The sequence below is a fragment of the Penicillium subrubescens genome (assembly GCF_028828155.1).
Source record: "Penicillium subrubescens strain IBT 31985 chromosome Unknown utg000007l_segment0_segment0, whole genome shotgun sequence".
NCBI classification, from domain to species: Eukaryota; Fungi; Ascomycota; class Eurotiomycetes; order Eurotiales; family Aspergillaceae; genus Penicillium; species Penicillium subrubescens.
In genome coordinates, this window is record NW_026643157.1 from 2,524,905 (window position 1) to 2,544,032 (window position 19,128).

At 51.2% G+C, this 19,128-nt stretch overlaps 8 protein-coding genes across 8 annotated transcripts; 4 read left to right on the top strand and 4 right to left on the bottom strand.

Moving 5' to 3' along the window:
• Positions 1-52: 52 nt before the first annotated feature.
• Positions 53-1,150, top strand: N7473_010681 (60S ribosomal protein eL6; the record flags this gene model as incomplete). The annotated part of the gene is made up of 3 exons (XM_057156620.1): positions 53-157; positions 557-892; positions 998-1,150. 3 exons carry the CDS (start codon positions 53-55, stop codon positions 1,148-1,150), a joined length of 594 nt encoding a protein of 197 aa, XP_057005275.1.
• Positions 1,151-1,964: 814 nt separating this feature from the next.
• Positions 1,965-3,165, bottom strand: N7473_010682 (sterol desaturase family protein; the record flags this gene model as incomplete). Its single annotated transcript, XM_057156621.1, has 3 exons — positions 1,965-2,591; positions 2,660-3,003; positions 3,030-3,165. Coding segments are annotated over 3 exons (999 nt in total), but the record flags the coding sequence as incomplete, so codon positions are not given.
• Positions 3,166-3,595: 430 nt separating this feature from the next.
• Positions 3,596-5,184, bottom strand: ksrA (3-dehydrosphinganine reductase; the record flags this gene model as incomplete). The annotated part of the gene is made up of 3 exons (XM_057156622.1): positions 3,596-4,639; positions 4,702-4,833; positions 4,900-5,184. Coding segments are annotated over 3 exons (1,263 nt in total), but the record flags the coding sequence as incomplete, so codon positions are not given.
• Positions 5,185-5,370: 186 nt separating this feature from the next.
• Positions 5,371-7,380, top strand: N7473_010684 (something about silencing 10 family protein; the record flags this gene model as incomplete). Its single annotated transcript, XM_057156623.1, is given in 3 exon segments — positions 5,371-5,580; positions 5,638-6,252; positions 6,263-7,380. 3 exon segments carry the CDS (start codon positions 5,400-5,402, stop codon positions 7,378-7,380), a joined length of 1,914 nt encoding a protein of 637 aa, XP_057005278.1. The 5' UTR covers positions 5,371-5,399.
• Positions 7,381-8,078: 698 nt separating this feature from the next.
• On the bottom strand, positions 8,079-11,750 carry N7473_010685 (MutS family protein MSH5; the record flags this gene model as incomplete). Its single annotated transcript, XM_057156624.1, has 17 exons — positions 8,079-8,186; positions 8,246-8,384; positions 8,442-8,480; positions 8,535-8,736; positions 8,792-8,903; positions 8,965-9,046; positions 9,101-9,135; positions 9,185-9,350; positions 9,400-9,489; positions 9,539-9,635; positions 9,693-10,047; positions 10,097-10,156; positions 10,207-10,284; positions 10,335-10,734; positions 10,799-11,174; positions 11,232-11,327; positions 11,381-11,750. 17 exons carry the CDS (start codon positions 11,748-11,750, stop codon positions 8,079-8,081), a joined length of 2,805 nt encoding a protein of 934 aa, XP_057005279.1.
• A 302-nt stretch (positions 11,751-12,052) lies between these two features.
• hsp78 (chaperone ATPase HSP78) lies at positions 12,053-14,449 on the bottom strand (the record flags this gene model as incomplete). The annotated part of the gene is made up of 1 exon (XM_057156625.1): positions 12,053-14,449. The coding sequence occupies one exon, from the start codon at positions 14,447-14,449 to the stop codon at positions 12,053-12,055; it is 2,397 nt and encodes a 798-aa protein (XP_057005280.1).
• Positions 14,450-14,775: 326 nt separating this feature from the next.
• Positions 14,776-15,835, top strand: N7473_010687 (translation elongation factor 1 subunit beta; the record flags this gene model as incomplete). Its single annotated transcript, XM_057156626.1, has 4 exons — positions 14,776-14,815; positions 14,870-14,909; positions 15,177-15,550; positions 15,606-15,835. The coding sequence occupies 4 exons, from the start codon at positions 14,776-14,778 to the stop codon at positions 15,833-15,835; spliced, it is 684 nt and encodes a 227-aa protein (XP_057005281.1).
• A 901-nt stretch (positions 15,836-16,736) lies between these two features.
• Positions 16,737-17,319, top strand: N7473_010688 (membrane magnesium transporter family protein; the record flags this gene model as incomplete). The annotated part of the gene is made up of 3 exons (XM_057156627.1): positions 16,737-16,792; positions 16,869-17,118; positions 17,260-17,319. 3 exons carry the CDS (start codon positions 16,737-16,739, stop codon positions 17,317-17,319), a joined length of 366 nt encoding a protein of 121 aa, XP_057005282.1.
• Between the last annotated feature and the right edge of the window lie 1,809 nt (positions 17,320-19,128).

Sequence of the window (19,128 nt, forward strand, 5' to 3'; positions counted from 1 at the left end):
CCTTCAACACCAACCCCCCAACCCGACAACCACCTACACCATCTTCGTCACCATGTCGGACGGCCAGACGAAGCAGTTTGGAAAGGGCCAGCGGCTCGTGCCCGCCCAGAAGGCTCAGAAGTGGTACCCCGTGGACGACGAGTCGCAGCCTAAGAAGGTCAGTTGAAGGACCCCGGGCAACCTGCAATCAGATACACCTACAATCTCGAGGAGGAATACGAGGCACGCGAGGTTCGCTCGGATAGATGCGACAACAATTTGCGCCGGATTTCGTTTTGGAATGCAATTCGTGGGGGAGATGCTTCACCACCAGCGACAATTCATTCCAAACGAGCCCGGTGGCAATTGGTGATCACAATTTACGACGAGATCTTTTCACAATCGAAACGCATTCGCCAGCACCAAAGAAAAGATTGAATCGCATCGCATCTGAGCGAACCGACCACGCCTCGAAACTCCAACGAGAATAATGGGGATCGAATTGCTGGGAACCAACTTCTCCGAATACACACAACCTACAACAGTGACTAACATTCGCTCTTTTCGTACATTACAGGTTCGCAAGACCATCCGCCCCGCCAAGGTCCGCGAGGCTCTCCAGCCCGGTACCATCCTGATCCTCCTCGCTGGCCGCTTCCGTGGCAAGCGTGTCGTCCTCCTCAAGCACCTCGACCAGGGTGTTCTCCTCGTCACCGGCCCCTTCAAGATCAACGGCGTTCCCCTCCGCCGTGTCAACGCTCGCTACGTGATCGCCACCTCCAAGCGTATCGACATTGCCGGTGTTGACGCCAAGACCATCGAGAAGGTCTCTACTCCCGACTACTTCACCAAGGAGAAGAAGGCCAACCAGAAGTCTGAGGAGGCTTTCTTCAAGCAGGGCGAGAAGCCCGAGGTGCGTTTTTCGTCCCTTTTTCTCCCGTCTACTACGGGATCTACGGGTCTTAAGCCCAAAATGTTGAACATCTGAACACTAACATCCATTTTTCTCGCTCAACAGAAGAAGGTTGTTGCCTCCGCCCGTGCCGCTGACCAGAAGGCCGTCGACCAGTCCATCCTCAGCATCGTCAAGAAGGAGGAGTTCTTGAGCAGCTACCTCGCCACTACCTTCAGCCTCCGGAACGGTGACAAGCCCCACGAGATGAAGTGGTAAAAAAGTGCGATGCGGCGGCCGCGGGTTCGGTAGATAGTTGGGGAGGACTCATCTTTCAGACGAGGGGCGGCTCGATTGCACGTCGGCAACCCTTTTTCGCGTGTCGGGAGGGGGAAAAGGTTTCATGAATCATGTAAATCCACAAACGGATTCCGTCTACACATGCTTTTTCGCTTTTTCTAGGGATCTGCGGTTTAATACGGAATATCCGGCTGTTGTTCTTTTTCAAGATGCCTCTGTTTTGCCTTTCTTTCCCCCTTTTCGCGCGTGGCCGGTCCTGCATGACTCCCTTCTCTCGATGTCTCGATGTCTCGACGCCTCGGGCTTCGGGAGTTTGGGGGGATCAGCCGTGATGTGAAGAAAGACTTCCAAACAAAAAAAGATTAAAAAATACCTCGCTTCCAGCCTGTCCGGCTGGGATTTCTCTTTCATGTTCAGTATGACATACACACACACACACCTCCCATTTCCAGGTTCAGGCGGCAAATCCAAAAATTGGGTCTTATTCATAGATTCTTTTTCCAGTATATCATATAAATTATTAGTCCTCATACTTCGCCTTGAATTCGGGTTTACATACTACTTGGTCAATAATTTTGTGGATATTAGGTTATTTGTGCGATGACGACGTAATTGGCTCCATTTACCAAGTAAAACTGTACTATGAACGATCTCCATATATCCGGGGCAAGATCTCCTTCCAAAATATATCTCCACAACTCCCCTTCCTATTGACGCCCGACCCAAACTCGAAAAACACCTTTAATCACAGAAAATGCAACAAAACGAGACTATCGTGTACATAAAGGAAACTCCCCCCCCAAAACCCGAATCTATACTACCTATTTAATCCATTCGCCTCGAAACCCAAAAAATTCAATCATTGTCACCCTTGCCAAAATGATCCATTCCATCAACAGATCTACTTCTTCCGACCATTCCTGCGCAGAGAATCGACATGCACCTTGCGATTATTCGCATCCATCGCCTGTCTCACTCTCTGCCCAATCTGATGATCATGGGCCTCATTCCGCACGTCGTCCTCGATATCAGTCTCACCAATACTAGTACCGACGACCCAGTCCAAGACACCCCACGGTCCGAAGTTACCTTCGCCCGAGTAAACCAAATGGTCTTCGTTACGGCGAGCAACGCCGCCCAGGAAGAAACTAGTCGGCATGACGGTGTATCCGGAGTATGCGAAGGTCTCCTCAAGCGAGACCATGGCGATGTAGACGAGGTAGGTGAGCATGTGGAAGCGGAGAAGCATGGCGGGAAGATAAGTTGGAACAAACTTGTGCACTAGGTAGACGAGCGGGTGGTCGTAGTGCGCGGTGAGAGGGAACGGTAAGCTCAGATCGTGATACCATTCGTTATGGAGCTTTGTGAGGTATGACCTCGGATGGTGGAGGGCGTAGCGGTGCATAACGTATGTCAAGCCCTAATCGAACAAAATATTAGCCAGGTGAACGTCAAACTGGCAATAAAAGCAACAAAGAAATAACTTACCTCGCGAAGGACAAAGGCGAAGAATACATCAGACCCTATAGTCCACGGCGTGGGAAGGCTGACGGCCACCTTAATCGCACTGCGCACACGCAGGACTCGAGTGAAGAACCATTCAATGGCCGTCTGCGTACAAATAGACAAGAGAAGATTTCCGAGCGCGTATCCTGCAATCTTAAACTCCTTCAACCGGAGCTTGAACCGTTTCTTGCCTCCAGGCAGCCCGGCCTCGCCATGCGCCTTGATGACCACCGCGGCCGACGGCGTCAAGACGTCAAAGAGGAAGAATATGATGGATGGTACCACAAAGAATGCTAATCGGAATGCGGCTGTGCCCCAGATTTCCACTCGGAGGGGGGGTATGCGACCACACCAGTGTGCTCCATGTCATGTAGAAGAAGAGGATATTGAGGGTGGTGGTGTAGGAGGCTATCGTAGGCAGGAGGACGAAGGACAGCAACGGGACTGAAAGAAATCCGCCCATGATATCGAGTGCTTCGTAGCAAGTACTGAGGAGGTTTCAGTTGTCAGTTCGGAGGTAGGTAAGAGATGTGTGTACAATTGTCGCAGCTTCAAGTTCGCGAGAGTTGCTTCGTGCGGAGTAGTTAATTTTTGCGACGAGCAATAGTGTTGGAAAACCTGGCGGAAACTCGAGATTTGTATAGTCAGAGATTCATTGTTAGGCCGAGTGTATCTGGGAACCGATCAGTTTCTTTCAAGTCATTCTCTCAAACCTGGAGAAACTCGGTTTGGCGCAATGAGGAACAATGAAAACTGGGGAGGCTGGTGGAGGGGGTTCCAAAAAAACCCACTACGTCATCCCCACCCGCATTCCACAGCAGCCACTCACAATGAAATGCAGAGGATTTGAAATTCGAGTCTACAGTAGAACGGAAAAGGCAATTCAAGAAAGAGGAGGACTAAAATAAACTTTTACAAGCCAAAATGAATTGAAAGAATTAGAAGACAGATTCATACACTAAAACTAATAATAGAAGTGCCCGATCGCACTCGGACAAAGAGAGCGTAACGTCTCAATCAGACCGAACGAGGGAAAAGAGCCTTGTAGGCAACATGCAGGGTATAGTACAAGCACCGATTAGCGAGTCGGGAACAAAAACATTCCGTTCGTGACAATTAGGACGAGGCCTGGTCTTGGGCCGAAGGCTTGGGAAGTCCGTTGGACTTGCCCCAGTTGAATGCTTTGTTGCGAAGGTCAGGGATAACCTGAAGGAAGACCAGGTTGCTAAGCCAGCTGAGAAGGGTATCGCCAACAATTGCATTGCGAGGACTGGCTCCAAGAGCAGTTCCTTTCATGATGTTACCCACAAACATGGTGGTGATAAGGTACTCGCCACGCTCCAGGGCGTTGATGGTAATCCGGGCGACCTCCTCGGGACTCTGGGGCTTGTCGGCCTCCTCGAGCTTCTTGGTCAAATCAGGCTTAATCTTCTGCTCGTTGTCGAATCCGGGGCTGAGAATACCCATGGGGAAGACAGTGTGAATCTTGATATCGGCAGCAGGAGCCGCGTTGCGGTGTCGCTGGTTGTAGGCTCCGTTGTACATCTCAATCTCCTGGCTGAGGGTATCAGACAGAGAGCGAATGGCGGCCTTGGCCGGCGAGTAAGGACCATAACCAGCGATTGGAACGAATGCCAGGGTAGAGCAAGTAAAGATGAAATGCCGACGAGGGTTCTTGATCTGCTCACTGGGGGAAACGGGCGTCAACCAGTTGCGGAGAGTGGCATGAGCCATGTTGGCGGCAGTCCAGTAGACAGTGTCCATCTGCTGGCGCTGGACCGAAAGGGGCACATCGGTGAAGAAACCAGGGTGGCAGAAGCCGGCACAGCAAAAGACGACATCAGGGGCGCATCCGTCGTTCCAAGCAGTGACTTCGGCGACCACACGCTCACATTCAGCGCTATCAATCAGATCCGCGCTGATGTAAAGGAACCGCTGCTTCACGGGGTTCCGGGCACAGCTCTATGAAGAATGATTGGCGGATGGATAGACAGAATGAATGGGATGGAATCATGTGGACTTACCTTGAGCGCTTCAACAGTGCCCTGAAGCTTGGAGACAGTTCGAGCAACCACAACGACATGAGCGCCCTTGGCGGCGAGCTGGATGGCGAGAGCACGACCCATGCCATCAGATCCACCAGTAATCACGACAGTCTGGAAGGGAGATGGTCAGCAACTCAGTCCTTGTATGAGAAGAAGCCAACTGGACATGTAACTTACTCGACCCTCGACGGGGAACTCGTTCTTGCGACCGAATCCGAACATTTTGGCTATCGAATAGGCAATGGCGGTGCAGACCAGTATTGATACTCCGAGTAAAGGGGTGGAGATATTATATGGGGGAGTGAATGAGGGTAGATGAGGCATGAGGAAAGGGAAAGAAGAGGAGAACAACACAAAAACAAGACTGGGGCGTGTGATTGGGACTGACTGGGGAAGTTGCTGTCCCTCAATGTAGCTGATTCCGAAGCTGGCAGGAGCGTTGATACTCGTAGCCTCGTGGTACCTGTTACCGTGTAGGACGGAGTTACCATACAAGACCACAGAATAACCTATCCCAATTGATGAAAGTTTTGTATGGCCGTTACTCCCCACTGCCTTATCGCTGCAAACCAGACAAACATCAGCAGCTTCTGCGCGGGCGGTGAGCGTCGGTCCAAAAAATTATTTTGTCGGTGATCAAATCGACTCGAAGCAGTGACAAGACACCACAATTCACCATGGGCAAGAAAAGAAAGGCCGGCGGTCGCCCGGCGCAGAAAGATGATGCTCCTATGCGCACAAAGTACAGCATTGAAGAGCGGTTTGAGGACTCAGAAGATGAGTTTCAGGCCAACCGTGACCAGATTCTGTTGGAGGAAGCCCCAGAGGCCAAGCGTCGCCGCAGAGTCGCAGAGGATGGTACGATAATTGTTGAAATTTGTATCCGTTGATACATATTGCTGACTATTTACACAGAGGAAATTCTTCAGCCCTCCGATGAGGAGATCCTAGGCTACGAGTCGGTGGACGAGGATGAAGATGATCTGGAATCCGAAGATGACTACGATGAGGACGACGACGATATGGGTCTGTCAAAGAAGGCCCGGGGTGCCGAGTCGGAGGAAGAGGAAGAGGGTATCGCCGCCTGGGGTTCGTCCAGGAAGGACCTCTACAACGCCGACCAGATCGAGACCGAGGCAGATGCTTTGGAGGAAGAGCAAGAAGCCAAGAGACTGCAGCAGAAGCAGCTGCAGGCCATGGATGAGGCTGACTTTGGTTTTGACGAGTCTGAGTGGGCGGAGTCCGGCAACGATGGGCAGGACGATGCAGAGGACACCGGTGTTGTCACCGAGGTTCTTCCCCAGTTGGAGATCACCGAGGACATGGACGATGATGAGAAGCGGAGAATTCTGAGCTCAAGATACCCCGAGTTCGAGCCCTTGGCCAAGGAATTCGCCAGTCTCCAACCCATCTACAAGGATCTGCAGAAGGCAGCCTCGAAAGCCACTTCGACACCCGACGAAGATTCCGACGAACCCCAACCAGCACCCGTGGCAGTGGTCAAGCTCCGCGCCCTATCAACGTACCTTGGTACCATCAGCTTGTACTTTATGCTTCTCGCTTCCTCTCCCCGAAGGCTCCGACGCAGACGTCCCATTGTCTCCCGCCCAACTCCGTCAACACCCTGTGATGGGCTCCCTGGTCAAGTTCCGAAAGCTGTGGGAGACGGTCAAGGACCTCGAGATCTCAGAGGTGGTTGAGGTCATCCAGAAGCCTGTGAAGGCCGCTTCATCCGAACCTACCAAGGCCGAGAAGCAGCCGAAGAAGACCAAGGAAGTCAAGGAAGTGCCACAGAAGAAGAAGCTGAGCAGGGCAGAGCGGGCAGCCGAAACTGCGCGAGCTGAAGCCGAGGCCCGTCGTGCTGAGCGCCTCCGCCAGACTGAGGCTGGCCTGGCCGATCTCGACGATCTGGTTACAGCGCCCGGTCAGAAGCGCAACACCAAAAAGTCTAAGAAGTCCTCCAAGGAGGATGACGAGTCAGACTTTGGTGATGAGAATGCTTTGACGGCTCGTGAGGCCGAAGAAAAGGCCAAGCAGAAACGCTCGCTCCGCTTCTACACCTCCCAACTGGCCCAGAAGGCCAACAAGCGCCAAAGTGCGGGTCAAAATGCCGGTGGTGACGCCGATATTCCTTACCGCGAACGTCTCAAGGACCGTCAAGCCCGTCTTAATGCCGAAGCCGAGAAGCGTGGTCGCCAACGACCAGACATCGGCGAAGAGCTGGGCGGCGATAGTGACGAAGAGGACCACCGTGTTCGCAAGGAACTTCGCAGCGGAGGCAACCAGTCCGGTACCGACGAGGACGAATACTACGACATGGTTGCTGCACGCTCCAAGCAACGCAAGGACGATAAGAAGGCCCGTGCCGACGCGTACGCCGCTGCAGCCCGCGAAGGCGGCCAAGTCCATATCCAGGAAGAGGTCGGAGCCGACGGCAAGCGTGCCATCACATACCAGATCGAGAAGAACAAGGGCCTTACGCCGAAGCGCAGTAAGGATTCGCGCAACCCGCGTGTCAAGAAGCGCAAGAAGTACGAGGAGAAGAAGAAGAAGCTCGGCAGTATTCGCCAGGTTTATAAGGGTGGCGAGGCCCGTGGTGGGTATGGTGGTGAGCTTACAGGTATCAAGAAGAACCTGGTTAAGAGTGTTAAGTTCTAAAGTTGGGGCTTTGAGGCTGGGATTGGGAACAGATGTTTGTTTTACGGATAAAATCTTCTTATTGTTACCACGGCGTTTACTGTCCATGGCAGAGATACAGGCATTTGATGTGTATATAAGTCAAATTTTACGCTTTCAAAAGAACGCTCCTTCCTTTAATCGCAATCGTAGGTTCCCCTTTCTTTCTTCCATCTTATCCACAGAGGGGCCCTCAGCACATACCGCAATACCTTGCAATCTATGTCCAGCTCAACTTGGTTAAGTCTTTTCACCAGCTCCGAGAGTTGGGCCATCTAGGCCACGAAGGTACTCCGCGTTTATTAAGGTAAGTGCTTGGGGGCATCAGAGAAAAGAACCTCGTATATGGATTGAATCTCAACTAAGGTTGACTAGCTATCCATGTAATTCGCAATGAGGGTGGTAAGATGCACGAAGATGGATAAAGAAGGTGAAACACGGATGGGCGGCAGTCATATAGTGACACAGTCGTTCAAGTTGAACCCCGCTTAGTGTCCATTGCATTCTGAAAGATGGAGCGGTATGGGAATAAAGTGTCTGTAAATGCATAGAACCAAACAGACGGATCTTCGCCCAGGAGGATATGTTAAGGTTAGCGTGCCAGCAATGAACGAAGTGCCTTGATAATACATGCTTCTAAATGCTTGATGCCATCTCGACCTCCCTGTGAGTGCAATCCGTCACGCCGGTGTCGTAACTACCGCCGCGAGAGCTGCCTTAATATCCTGTCCCGAGTCATCGTCATCTTTCGGGAGGTCGAGTTTCAGGAAATTCCTCGCTAGAAGATCCTATCATCCAAAATTAATAATTACATTATCACGTCGCGGTCATAGGGTTAGAAACATACCGCTTCTTGGAGGTTCTGAGTCTCTTCGGGAGACAATACCGCGCATGCAGCAATCACGTTCTCACCACGGGCTGCAAGCAATGCAATCTCGTTTGCACGGGCAACGATAGCCGCATCAATGCCATTGATTGCAGCACAACTGAGCCCCTGTCAGCTAAAAACATCATGATTTAGGTGGTAAGCGAGCGGCTCGTACATAGTGCCGTAACTCTTATTGCTTCGGCCAAGGCGAAAGCTGCGACATTCGTATTAGTTACTGGCATATGACGGATTCAGCGGAGGAACATACTTGTAGAGATACGTGACTTGATCTTCCACCTGTTGTGATTCCTCGCAGACTTTCACCTCCATATGACCCAGTTGAAGTCCAGGCCGGGGTGGGAGAAAATCGTTTTCGAAAATCTCGTGGAAATGTGTGGCTGCGATCACCTTTGGAGGGTCTTCGAGATTCAACAGATGCTCGAGGACCCCGCAAGCAAGTCCAATGCCGTCTGCATACATTAGCCGGGTAGCTTCTACACTGAGTGTCATCAAGAAAAAACATACCACTCTCATTCGTTCCTTTCCCAAACTCATCGATAAGCACCAAGCTCCGGTCTGTCACTTGTTTCAAGCAAAGAGAAATTTGCTGCAGATCGCTCATGAAGGTGCTTTGTATCTAATCATGCGATTAGTTTCTGATCCTCAGAAGCTGTACCGTAAGCTTCCAGTCAACATACTTTTGACACACTTTCCTGGGTGTTGATTTTTGTCAAGATCTTGTCAGTAATCCCCAACTCTGCACTCTCTGCAGGGACAAAGCTGTGGCCGCTTAGTTGAATCCGTTGCTAAGGGGCGAACTTGAACCTGACATACCTCCCGATTTGCGCCAGATAGACAATGAGGGCGACCTAGATAGCCGTTAGAGAGACTCAAGAATTTCATCCTAATTGATCTCACCTGCTTCATGTAGACACTTTTGCCGGAGTAATTTGGACCGGTCAGTAACAGCATGCTGGGGGCCTGTGGCGATAAAGTTGAAGTGTCCACCGGGTCTTGACGCCCACCCATGAGCAAAGCATTGTTTGGAACATAAGAAGATACAGTCAACTCTTGTAGTATGTGACTAGTATGTGTTAGAACCAAGAAAATCTCAACAGGCGGAGCTTTCTTACCGGCCTCCTTTGATTCTGATGGCCTTCTCGGATACCATCCGTGGTCGGCTCAGCTTGTAAAAGCTGGCTGCTTGTGTTAAGGCAAGGAGGCTATTCAAAGGTCAGAATTGGCTCATAGGTCCTGATGAAGAAAAAATACCTGTCGAGTTCTCCGCAGATATCGGACGCCTCCACGAGCACGGCCTCATATTGCAGAATCCTCTGAGCCATGTCGTATACAACCTCGATTTCCTTCTCTGTACATAACATGTTACCCGAAAGGCTTCAGTTTGTTCATCAGGCAGGCTCCTTACCGCATATAAGCCCATAAATATCGCCCAGATTTTCATCCAATTCCCGCATGCGAAAGTCTTTGAAATAAGCTCGGGTCTCCGTGATGAAAACCAACTCCCAGTCCTCACCAGAACCAGAGTAGGCTGCTTGACCCCGGTCATTAAGTGGGATGGCGATGTTGAATCCTAGTTGCGGGAAGTAGATAACATTCACATCGATGTCCAGCTGTTCTGGAATTGTGGTTGCAATATCGATGGCGACGTGTTTGAGAAGACTGTTCAGACCGTCATATCGATCTTTCATTCTATCAAGCTCGCGGTCAAGACCCTGCTTGACAACTGTTCTGCCTTGTTCTTCTGAGTTGTCAATGTCCACCTACACAAATTAGTATTAGTTCCAGGGTATTAGGTAAAAAGGTTCTTACTATCTCTTGGATCATCCGCCCCACACGATAAAGTTGTGCTGCCTCGAATACTCGGAGGGCCTACACTCGGTTAGCTTGTCCAGCTTTGTTGTCCAGCATAAGGTCCTCACCTTTGCCCGCAATGGCAGGATGTTCGCACCCGAGACCTCCCGCAGAGCATCGTGGATGTCAATCGAGTAGAATGCAAACTGAACACGCGGTGTCAGCGGATAATAGTTGTGCATATGAGAATACGTACAGCTAGCAAGCTTGCCCACACGGTAGCTTTGAAACCAGTCATCTTCGCACTCCCAGTACTGATTCCCTTTCGCAAGTTGATCATCACTGGCCGAAGATTCTTGATGTGTTTCAAGCCCTTCGTAATTTTCTCCAGAGCAGCCATATTATCTGGCCGTGAGAAGACCCCGATAAAGTCATGTCGTTGTCGGATGGACGCGATGTCCAGACTTGGGCGGAAGAAGATTTGTTTGAGCTTCGCTTTGCCTTGAGGGGTGTATGCGAACCGGTTGAACAGGCCATATACCGAGAGGCCCTCTTTGCCCGAAGCAGATTTTGTGCCGGGACCCTGGTTGAACATGTTTGGATGGGACTCGGATTGTATGATCTGAAGTGACATGAAGGTATTGGTACTGATCCACCTGATCATGGGACGCAAGGTTAGCGAGGGATCCCGGTGGAAGTGCCATTGAGATCCCAGCTCACATTGAATCCCGTAAACTGAACATCTCCAAGTATCGAACTTTGAATGGACAGTCATCCATCGGTCCTATACTTGTTTCCGTGGCTCGACGCCTTTGCAAGTGGGTAAGAACAGCCCCCGCACAACCGATGGACACTGGGTTCTCCATGTCAACGGAGCTCGATATGTGTAGAAGTCTTCCCTCGCTGAGTGAGAACCCCATATCTTCAGCACTAATCTCCTCTGGGCCGTCAATGCCAGTACTGGGGACGAAAAAACGGATGCGTTCTTCGTGAGAAGATGACATGTCTAGGGCGACCAAACTGTTTTGGGCGTTCGAGAAGCTGAATTCTTGCGTTGGTCGAACGTCTACCTGATAGGGCAGATAGGACAAAGTGTCTATAGACAAAACTTAGATCCAATCGTCATTTTTCACATTGGGCTAGTAGACGATACCACTGTCTTGTGCCAAACTCTGCTCTCGGCCTCGCGCAATGGGGATCTCGACTCGGGAAGGTGTCAGGATGATTGTAGGTTTGATTTGAAGGATCACTAGTCGAAGAGTCAGTAATTGCCAACATAAGCAACAAGAAGATATGATTTACAAGCATCAATCGCTTCCATTCCTCCGGAGCGACTATCTCCAAGCAGGTAAAGCTTCTCATCTTCTGCAGAGTAGTAAGCGCATCCCACTGTCCCGTAATCCTTCATGTCAATGGCAGCAATGACATGACCCAAGTCATCCTCATCACAATCATATTGCTCTGCCTCATTTGGAGTATCTGTTGTCTGATAAGTTGTACGCATTTGTCGCGATGACGACGATGATGGCCGTGGAAACGAGCTCCTTGGGGCTGCTGATGAGCGGCTGGGCTCCCGAGCTGCATTGCGGGTTTTCGATCCTGAAGCCCCTGGTGTGATAGGAGGATGTCGAGAGACAGCTGGTGAGCGGTATTTTCTCTGAGATGAACGCATTTTGTCAAGCGCGGAGATAATGCTTAGTATCAGAAGGACGAAGTGGGATGAAACCAGGAAGACCGGCGGCGACGGCGAGCAGGTCACGTTGTCCAGCCTAGAGCAAGATGACTACGAACTACAGTAGAGAGACCATGACAAACATGATATACATGACTTGCATTGCGTTAATGTACAGTGGATTGGAGTGCAATATTATACAAAATATCATGACTGCGTGAGAGACCATTCAAATGCAACAGAAAATCAAACCTGAACACCAACCTCATATGCCCTTATTAACACCATTGAATCTTTCCAAATTATGCCTCCTCCTCCACCTTCCCTTCAGCCGAAACAACGAGTGTAGACTTGTCCTCATTGAGGGATACCCGAACAGTCTGGCCAGAGGTGACCTCGCCACGGATGATCTTGTCGGCCAGCCGGTTTCCAATCTCCTTGGCGATCAACCGGTTGAGAGGGCGAGCACCGAACTTGGGATCGTAGCCCTTCTCGCACAGCCAGTCTTTGATCTCGTTGTCTACCTGCAAGGTCATCCGGCGGCTATCCAGGCGTCCTTGGAGTTCCTTCAGTCGGATATCCACGATATCCCGCAGCGCTTCCTTGGAGAGGCGCTTGAAGATGATAAACTCGTCCATGCGGTTCAGGAATTCGGGTGGGTAAGCATTCTGAACAACATCCATCACGGCCTTTTTGATATCTGATGGGACCTCAGCGCCGCCGGTGTCCTTGTAGGCATGCAAGGGGTCGGCTCCGACCAGAATCTCGGCGCCCAGGTTCGAGGTCAGGACGATCAGAGTATTCCTGAAATCAACCTTGTGGCCCTGAGCATCGGTAAGGAAGCCTTCATCGAGTACCTGCAGCAAGAGAGCCGAGATATCCCGATGAGCCTTTTCAAACTCATCGAACAGAAGCACAGCGTACGGTTTTCGTCGCACTGCTTCTGTGAGCTGACCAGCATCGTCGTAGCCGACGTAACCAGCTGGGGAGCCGATCAGGCGACTGATGGTGTGTTTCTCCTGGAATTCGCTCATGTCGAATCGTACAACTGCGGTCTCGGTGGAGAAGAGGAACTCGGCCATTTTCTTGCAGAGCTCGGTCTTACCCACACCCGTAGGACCAAGGAACATGAACGAAGCCAATGGGCGGTTTTCGCCACTGAGGCCGGCTCTCTGCATACGAACCGCATTGGCTACGGCAGCGAGCGCTTCGTCTTGTCCACGGACTGATTGCCGGAGGGTATCCTCCATGTGAATTAGCTTCTCGACCTCTCCTGCCATCAATTTGTTGACAGGAATGCCAGTTGTCCGCGATACAACATTGCCAATGTCATCAGCGGTCACGGAGTCATGGATCAAGCTTTGCTTTTCAGCTTCCTGCTCTGAGCCTTCTTTGGGCAACTTGGCTTCAAGGCCAGGTATGGTCGAGTATCTGAGCTCGCCAGCCTTTGCAAAGTTTCCTTCACGCTGAGCTTGCTCGAGCTCGAACCGAGCCTTTTCCAGATCTTCCTTGGTACGCTTGATGGTATCGATCTCTGCCTTCTCCTTCTCCCAAACCTCCGTCAATTTACCAACCTCATCCTGCTTAATCTTCAGGTCTTCTTGAAGCTTGTCGCGACGTTCGCGGCTGCTCACGTCAGTTTCCTTGCGAAGGGACTCGAGCTCAATTTGGATGGTGGTGATATCACGCTCGAGTTCGCGAATCGCATCGGGCTTAGATTCTTGCTGCAGACGGAGAGCTGATGCAGCTTCGTCGACCAGGTCAATGGCCTTATCAGGTAGGAAACGATCGGTGATATAACGATTACTGTAGGTAGCAGCAGCAACCAAAGCACCGTCGGTGATTCGGACACCATGATGGACTTCGTATTTGTTCTTGATGCCGCGGAGGATGGAGATGGTGGAGGCAACAGATGGTTCACCGACCAGGATAGGCTGGAATCGCCGAGCCAGCGCGACATCCTTCTCGATCAGGCGGTACTCGTTGAGTGTTGTAGCACCACAGCATTGAAGTTCACCGCGAGACAGAGCAGGCTTGAGTAGATTGCTAGCGTCGATACTGCCCTCGGCCTTGCCCAGTCCTAGTAGGGTGTGAAGCTCGTCAATGAAGAGGATAACTTTGCCTTCGGCGTCTTCGACCTCCTTCAGGACGGATTTCAGACGCTCCTCAAAGTCACCGCGGAACTTAGCACCCGCGATCAGGGATCCCAGGTCCAAGCTAATCACGCGCTTGTTCTTGATGCTCTCCGGAACATCTCCTTGTACGATACGCTGGGCCAGACCCTCCAGCACGGCAGTCTTACCGGTACCAGCGGCGCCGATCAAGACAGGGTTGTTCTTGGTCCGCCGAGACAGGACCTGGATTGTGCGATGAATCTCGGCGTCTCTGCCAATAACCGGGTCTAGCTTTCCAGCTTTCGCCTTCTCCGTCAAATCCACACCGAATTGTTCCAAGGCAGGCTTCTCGGGCTCCGGGCTCATATTCATGCGGTGGGTACCGCCAGGCGGGTGCGGCCGACCATTGGCATAGTGGCGAACCGAAGTAACCGAAGTCGTCCTTGCAGCAGATGTTAGGAGCGGTGCCAGGATCCGAGGGAGATGCGCGGAGCGTGTAGTGGTTGAGAGTAGTCGGGAGGAAGTAGGTAGGTTAGGTGTGCGCAGCAGCCGAGTGCGCGAGTTTAGAGCGAGTCGGGCCGCCATGATGGTGATTGTGTGTGCAAACGGGAGAGATCCTGAGGAGGACGCTGATCACAGCTTTAATAGCTGCACTGGCGGGCTCATCGCGATGCTTCTCGAAAGCTCCACCAGCCAGACTCTCAGTGGCTCCCCAGCGGCGGAAGCTCCGCAGCGACTGGACCAAGCTCCGTCACCACTCGAGTCACGTGGCTTAATGGCGCCCAATTTAAACGGAGGAAAAAAACCTTTACCCCTCGGTCTTCCTCCCACTTTGTGTTTTCTTCCTTTCCCCCTTTTTCCTTTCTACCAACCACCTCACCCCCCAAACAACCACATATCCTACATTCACAATGGGTTTCACCGACTTCGTCTCTGATGCCGGCCTGACTCGTAGGCATTCCCTTGCCATTTTCTCCTGAGCTCATGGACTGACTGTTGCCTCAGTGGCCAACAACTACCTGGCCACCCGCAGCTACATCGTTGGGTAAGCCATTCCCACCCTCTGTCGTTCCTTGATGGTATTTTGCTTCTGTTTTCCTTGTGTCCAAATACACCGAATGTCGTGTTTTGATTTCCCTTGCTTTTTATGATGAGAAAAAATTGGTCCGTGTTTATGAGGCGGATTAAGACCCCGCTGTGTGACTAAATCCAATGCGAGCAATCGCGTCTCTGATCTTTGTTGCAACCTTGACAATCTGCTCTTTCATGAAGTTGCTCTCGATGAACATCAAAAACTGACAGTTCTCGACAGCGATGCCCCCAGCCAGGCCGATGTTGTGACCTTCAAGGCCTTCAGCGCCGGTCCCGACGCTGCCAAGTTCCCCCACGTTGCCCGCTGGTACAAGCACATCGCCTCTTACGAGAGCGAGTTCTCTACCCTCCCCGGTGACTCCTCCAAGGCTTTCACTGCCTACGGCCCCGAGTCCACCGAGCTCCCCGTCAACCCCAAGGACAAGCCCGAGGAGGACGACGAGGAGGACCTCTTCGGTTCCGACTCTGAGGAGGAGGATGCCGCCGTTGTCGAGGAGCGCAACAGGCGTCTCGAGGAGTACAAGGCCAAGAAGGCCGCTAAGGGCCCCAAGCCCGCCGCCAAGTCTCTGGTGACCCTCGAGGTCAAGCCCTGGGGTATGTGTCCTTTTTAAGAGATAGGTGGATTCATCTTACTAACTTGCCCTCACAGATGATGAGACCGACCTCAAGCAGATGGAGGAGAACGTCCGTGCCATCGAGATGGACGGTCTTGTGTGGGGTGCCTCCAAGCTGGTCGCCGTCGGCTTCGGTATCAAGAAGCTCCAGATCAACCTGGTCGTCGAGGACGAGAAGGTCTCCACCGATGCTCTCCAGGCTCAGATCGAGGAGGATGAGGACCACGTCCAGTCCACCGACATTGCTGCCATGCAGAAGCTGTAAATGATGTCCCATTTTACGATGTGGCAATGGCGTGATGATGGAATTTTTGATGTCTTAGGAACCCCCAAATAGTAACGAACCTAGAATCCAGTCTAACAATGGCTGGTCTGATGAAAAAATTAAAAAATTTTCATGACCCATCGTGTTTTCTATGTAACAGAATCTAAATACTTCTCTTGGTGAGATCCTCGTAGGTGGCAGCAGTTTGCGCATCGTGAGGTTGCATGGCGGGGTAGAATTTTTTTTCCTAGCAGGTTCGGGTGCGGGGCTCGGGGTGATGGCCTCCAGTCCTGCCTAACCTTGCCTTTGGCAGGTTCCCATGGCAATGGATATGAGAAGTGTTTCGATGACTTCATTCATGGTCATTGGGATGTTTTCAAACTTTGGAAATTTCTCAATCTTGTAGCCGATATGTAGCAAATCATTCGATCACGAGTTATGCAACTGAGATATATATTCAGCGCAGGACGGCTAGCTAGACAGCACCAAATCGAATGACAGTGGTCACAGGTCACAGATGGAGGGTGGTCAAACTCAATCATTAGCAAAACAGTACTTCTCAATTGGTCTATAGCTATGCAGTAGGCAGCGAGGGGTTTAATCATGATTGTAGCAGCATTTAGATACCCAGCTGGACTTGAGCTTCCCCCCGGCCAACGCCAGATGCTTAGGTAATCTCAACGCGGGCGGCTTGGATGGCGGACATCCAGAGACAATCCGAATTCCCATGACGAGTGATCCAGGACCCTAAGTCTACCCTCCAGAGCTATCGATCAATCGCTGGGTCTATCCTGCCATCTGAATTATTCACTTTGAATTGATTACAGGATATATCTCCAGCCCACTACACTGGGATACACCACTCCTCCAAAACACCTCCCCAATTGACCACCTCATCACCATGAGCTTCCTCTCGCGCCTCGTCACATTATTCGGCCTGGTCCTGCTGGCCCACGCGTACGTTCCAACCGAAGACCGGCCCTCCCTATCCATCATCTGAAATTGATAAACTAACAAGCTGTTCTATCTGCAGTGGCTACTCCGCCCACGAACACACCGTGCTCTTCAGCAACGCCCGCCTTTCCTCCTCCACCGCCCTCCCGCAAGATATCATCGCCGAAGTCCTGGTTGCCGTCGTCATTGTCTCTGTTGGACTGGTTCTCGGTGCAGAGAAGTTGAAGCCGATTAGCTGGCGTGACTGGGCGGGTGAAATTGAGCGGAATGGTGGTGCGCGTAATCCGTATCTGAGCTTGGAGGAGCGCCATGGGTTCTGGGATATTCGGGTAAGTTATGGACTCTTCTTATCTCATCCTGTCCTTCTTCGATTCTTTCAATGTCGAGCTCCTTGAGCTGGCAATGGTGTTCGAAGCCAGCATAGAACACTATCCTATTATGGTCAATGCTAACCCGAGTCTACTTCATAGGCTAAGCGGAAGGAGTTTGCGGATTGGATGCGGGAGAAGGATGTGGTGAACAAGCAGTGATTATGGAAAAGGAGGTATCATAATGTTGGAGATTATTGTGGCGTCGCATTTTTTGTATTATAGACATTACTATTGCTGCGAGGGAGCCTCAATCCATCCTATCCGCCTTCGAAGCCGATCAGTACGTACATACGGCGTTTCGGTCTTTAACCTTCCCTTCTTTTTCTCCTGCCTCATGGCCGATGGAACTATTGATGGGGTTGCCTGCGAGTATTCTCTCAGTCTGCACTGCATCTAGTGCCTCAGCTAATAAACAGAAAGAGTGAGCGGTGATCCTATGCCCAGATGGCGACATCTGATATTGACAGTCTGCATGTGATCAACGACATAAGATCAGGAACTGCAACCTGGCTACGAGCCTGCGAATGGCACCACTCAGCGCGTCGATCGCCGTCGGTGGCAAGTATTGGCCGAAATAAAGATATGCCGGCCAGCAAGGATCATGCGTCGACGGCTACGGGGCGAATCACATTTTGCTTTTCTCTGTATTGCTTATTTCTTTTGGCTTTGGGCCTTTTTTTCTTGGCCTCTGTGCAGGTATGAAGGAGGCTCGGCGCATTGTAAATGAGATTTTTTTGGTAGCGCAATTGTTCACTTAACATATACGGTAGAGTCGAGAAGCTATCCGTTTGCATCGCCTACTACTCCGTACAGATGATGCACATAGTCCTACTATACGTATTCTTTGCTTGGCTAGTGCATTCATCCTCTGTCTCACAGAGTCGAGTACAGTATACGCATTTATTGTCGCACGAATAGTAGACCAGACCAGGGACCGTTTCTTCCACGATGTATTCAAGCTTAAAACACGTTAGGTCCTGCAGGGACTAGGCAGGGACATTGATCATACTGTACGGAGTACCGCGTACATATGTCCCTGGTAGGGTAGAATGGATCTCGAATCCACCCGAGGGTTCAAGATGTTCCAGCTTGCGACGCCTCGACCATGTTGGTGAAACAGCAGGAACGGGGGTTACATGGTGGTGTAGCCATGATTGTTCTTTCTGGAAACGAGTGTTTGCTGCTGAGGATGTGTAGGGTTTGTAGAGATATAGGTAGTTTGTATAGGATGTTTATTGCCATCATGGAAAAGCTACCCACTTTGCATGCTCTCAAATGCCTTTCCTAGCAGGTCGGACTGTATCAGAGGAGGTGATGGGGTAGATCAACCGTTAGGATTTCCCGTGGAAAGAAGCCCACCGCAGTCCTCCATGGCTTGGAAGAGTAGGTCTGGACCTCACTCGTTAGGATTCGAAATGTTACTATTTCTGTTGTTTATGACCCATGGATGCCAAAAGTGTAGGTTCAGTACGGGAGGGGACCTTGCATATGTACGGCGTGTAATTCAGTTTTGAGTTATCCCAGGACAGTTACAAGGTTTTCCCGAGAAGGTGTACACTTGTTGGTACGAACCAACACAATCAGAGCCTAAATGGCACCATTGCGAACTGAACACCAGACACCAGAGCGAACTTGTGCTGGGTGCATTGCCTTGCAGAACTTCTGCCTGGCTCCTCATTATTATGATCATTCCGTCACCATAGCCACTTTGAATACAGTATGTACTCCGTAGTGACTGTGATAGGCGACTAATCATAGCCGACAAAGTGATGTCTCACCTTGTCGGGCGATCCGCGTCCCAAGCTAGTCTTAGTCTCGCTTTCTTGGCGGTCTCACCCGATACGCCACGTCGAACGGCACCCGCTCTGCCTTGGAACGAGCAAGGAAATTGGGGAAACCTGATCCGAGGAGGGGTTGTGGATTGAATAATGAGAAAATAGACGAACGCGAAACCGTTGAGAAAAAAAA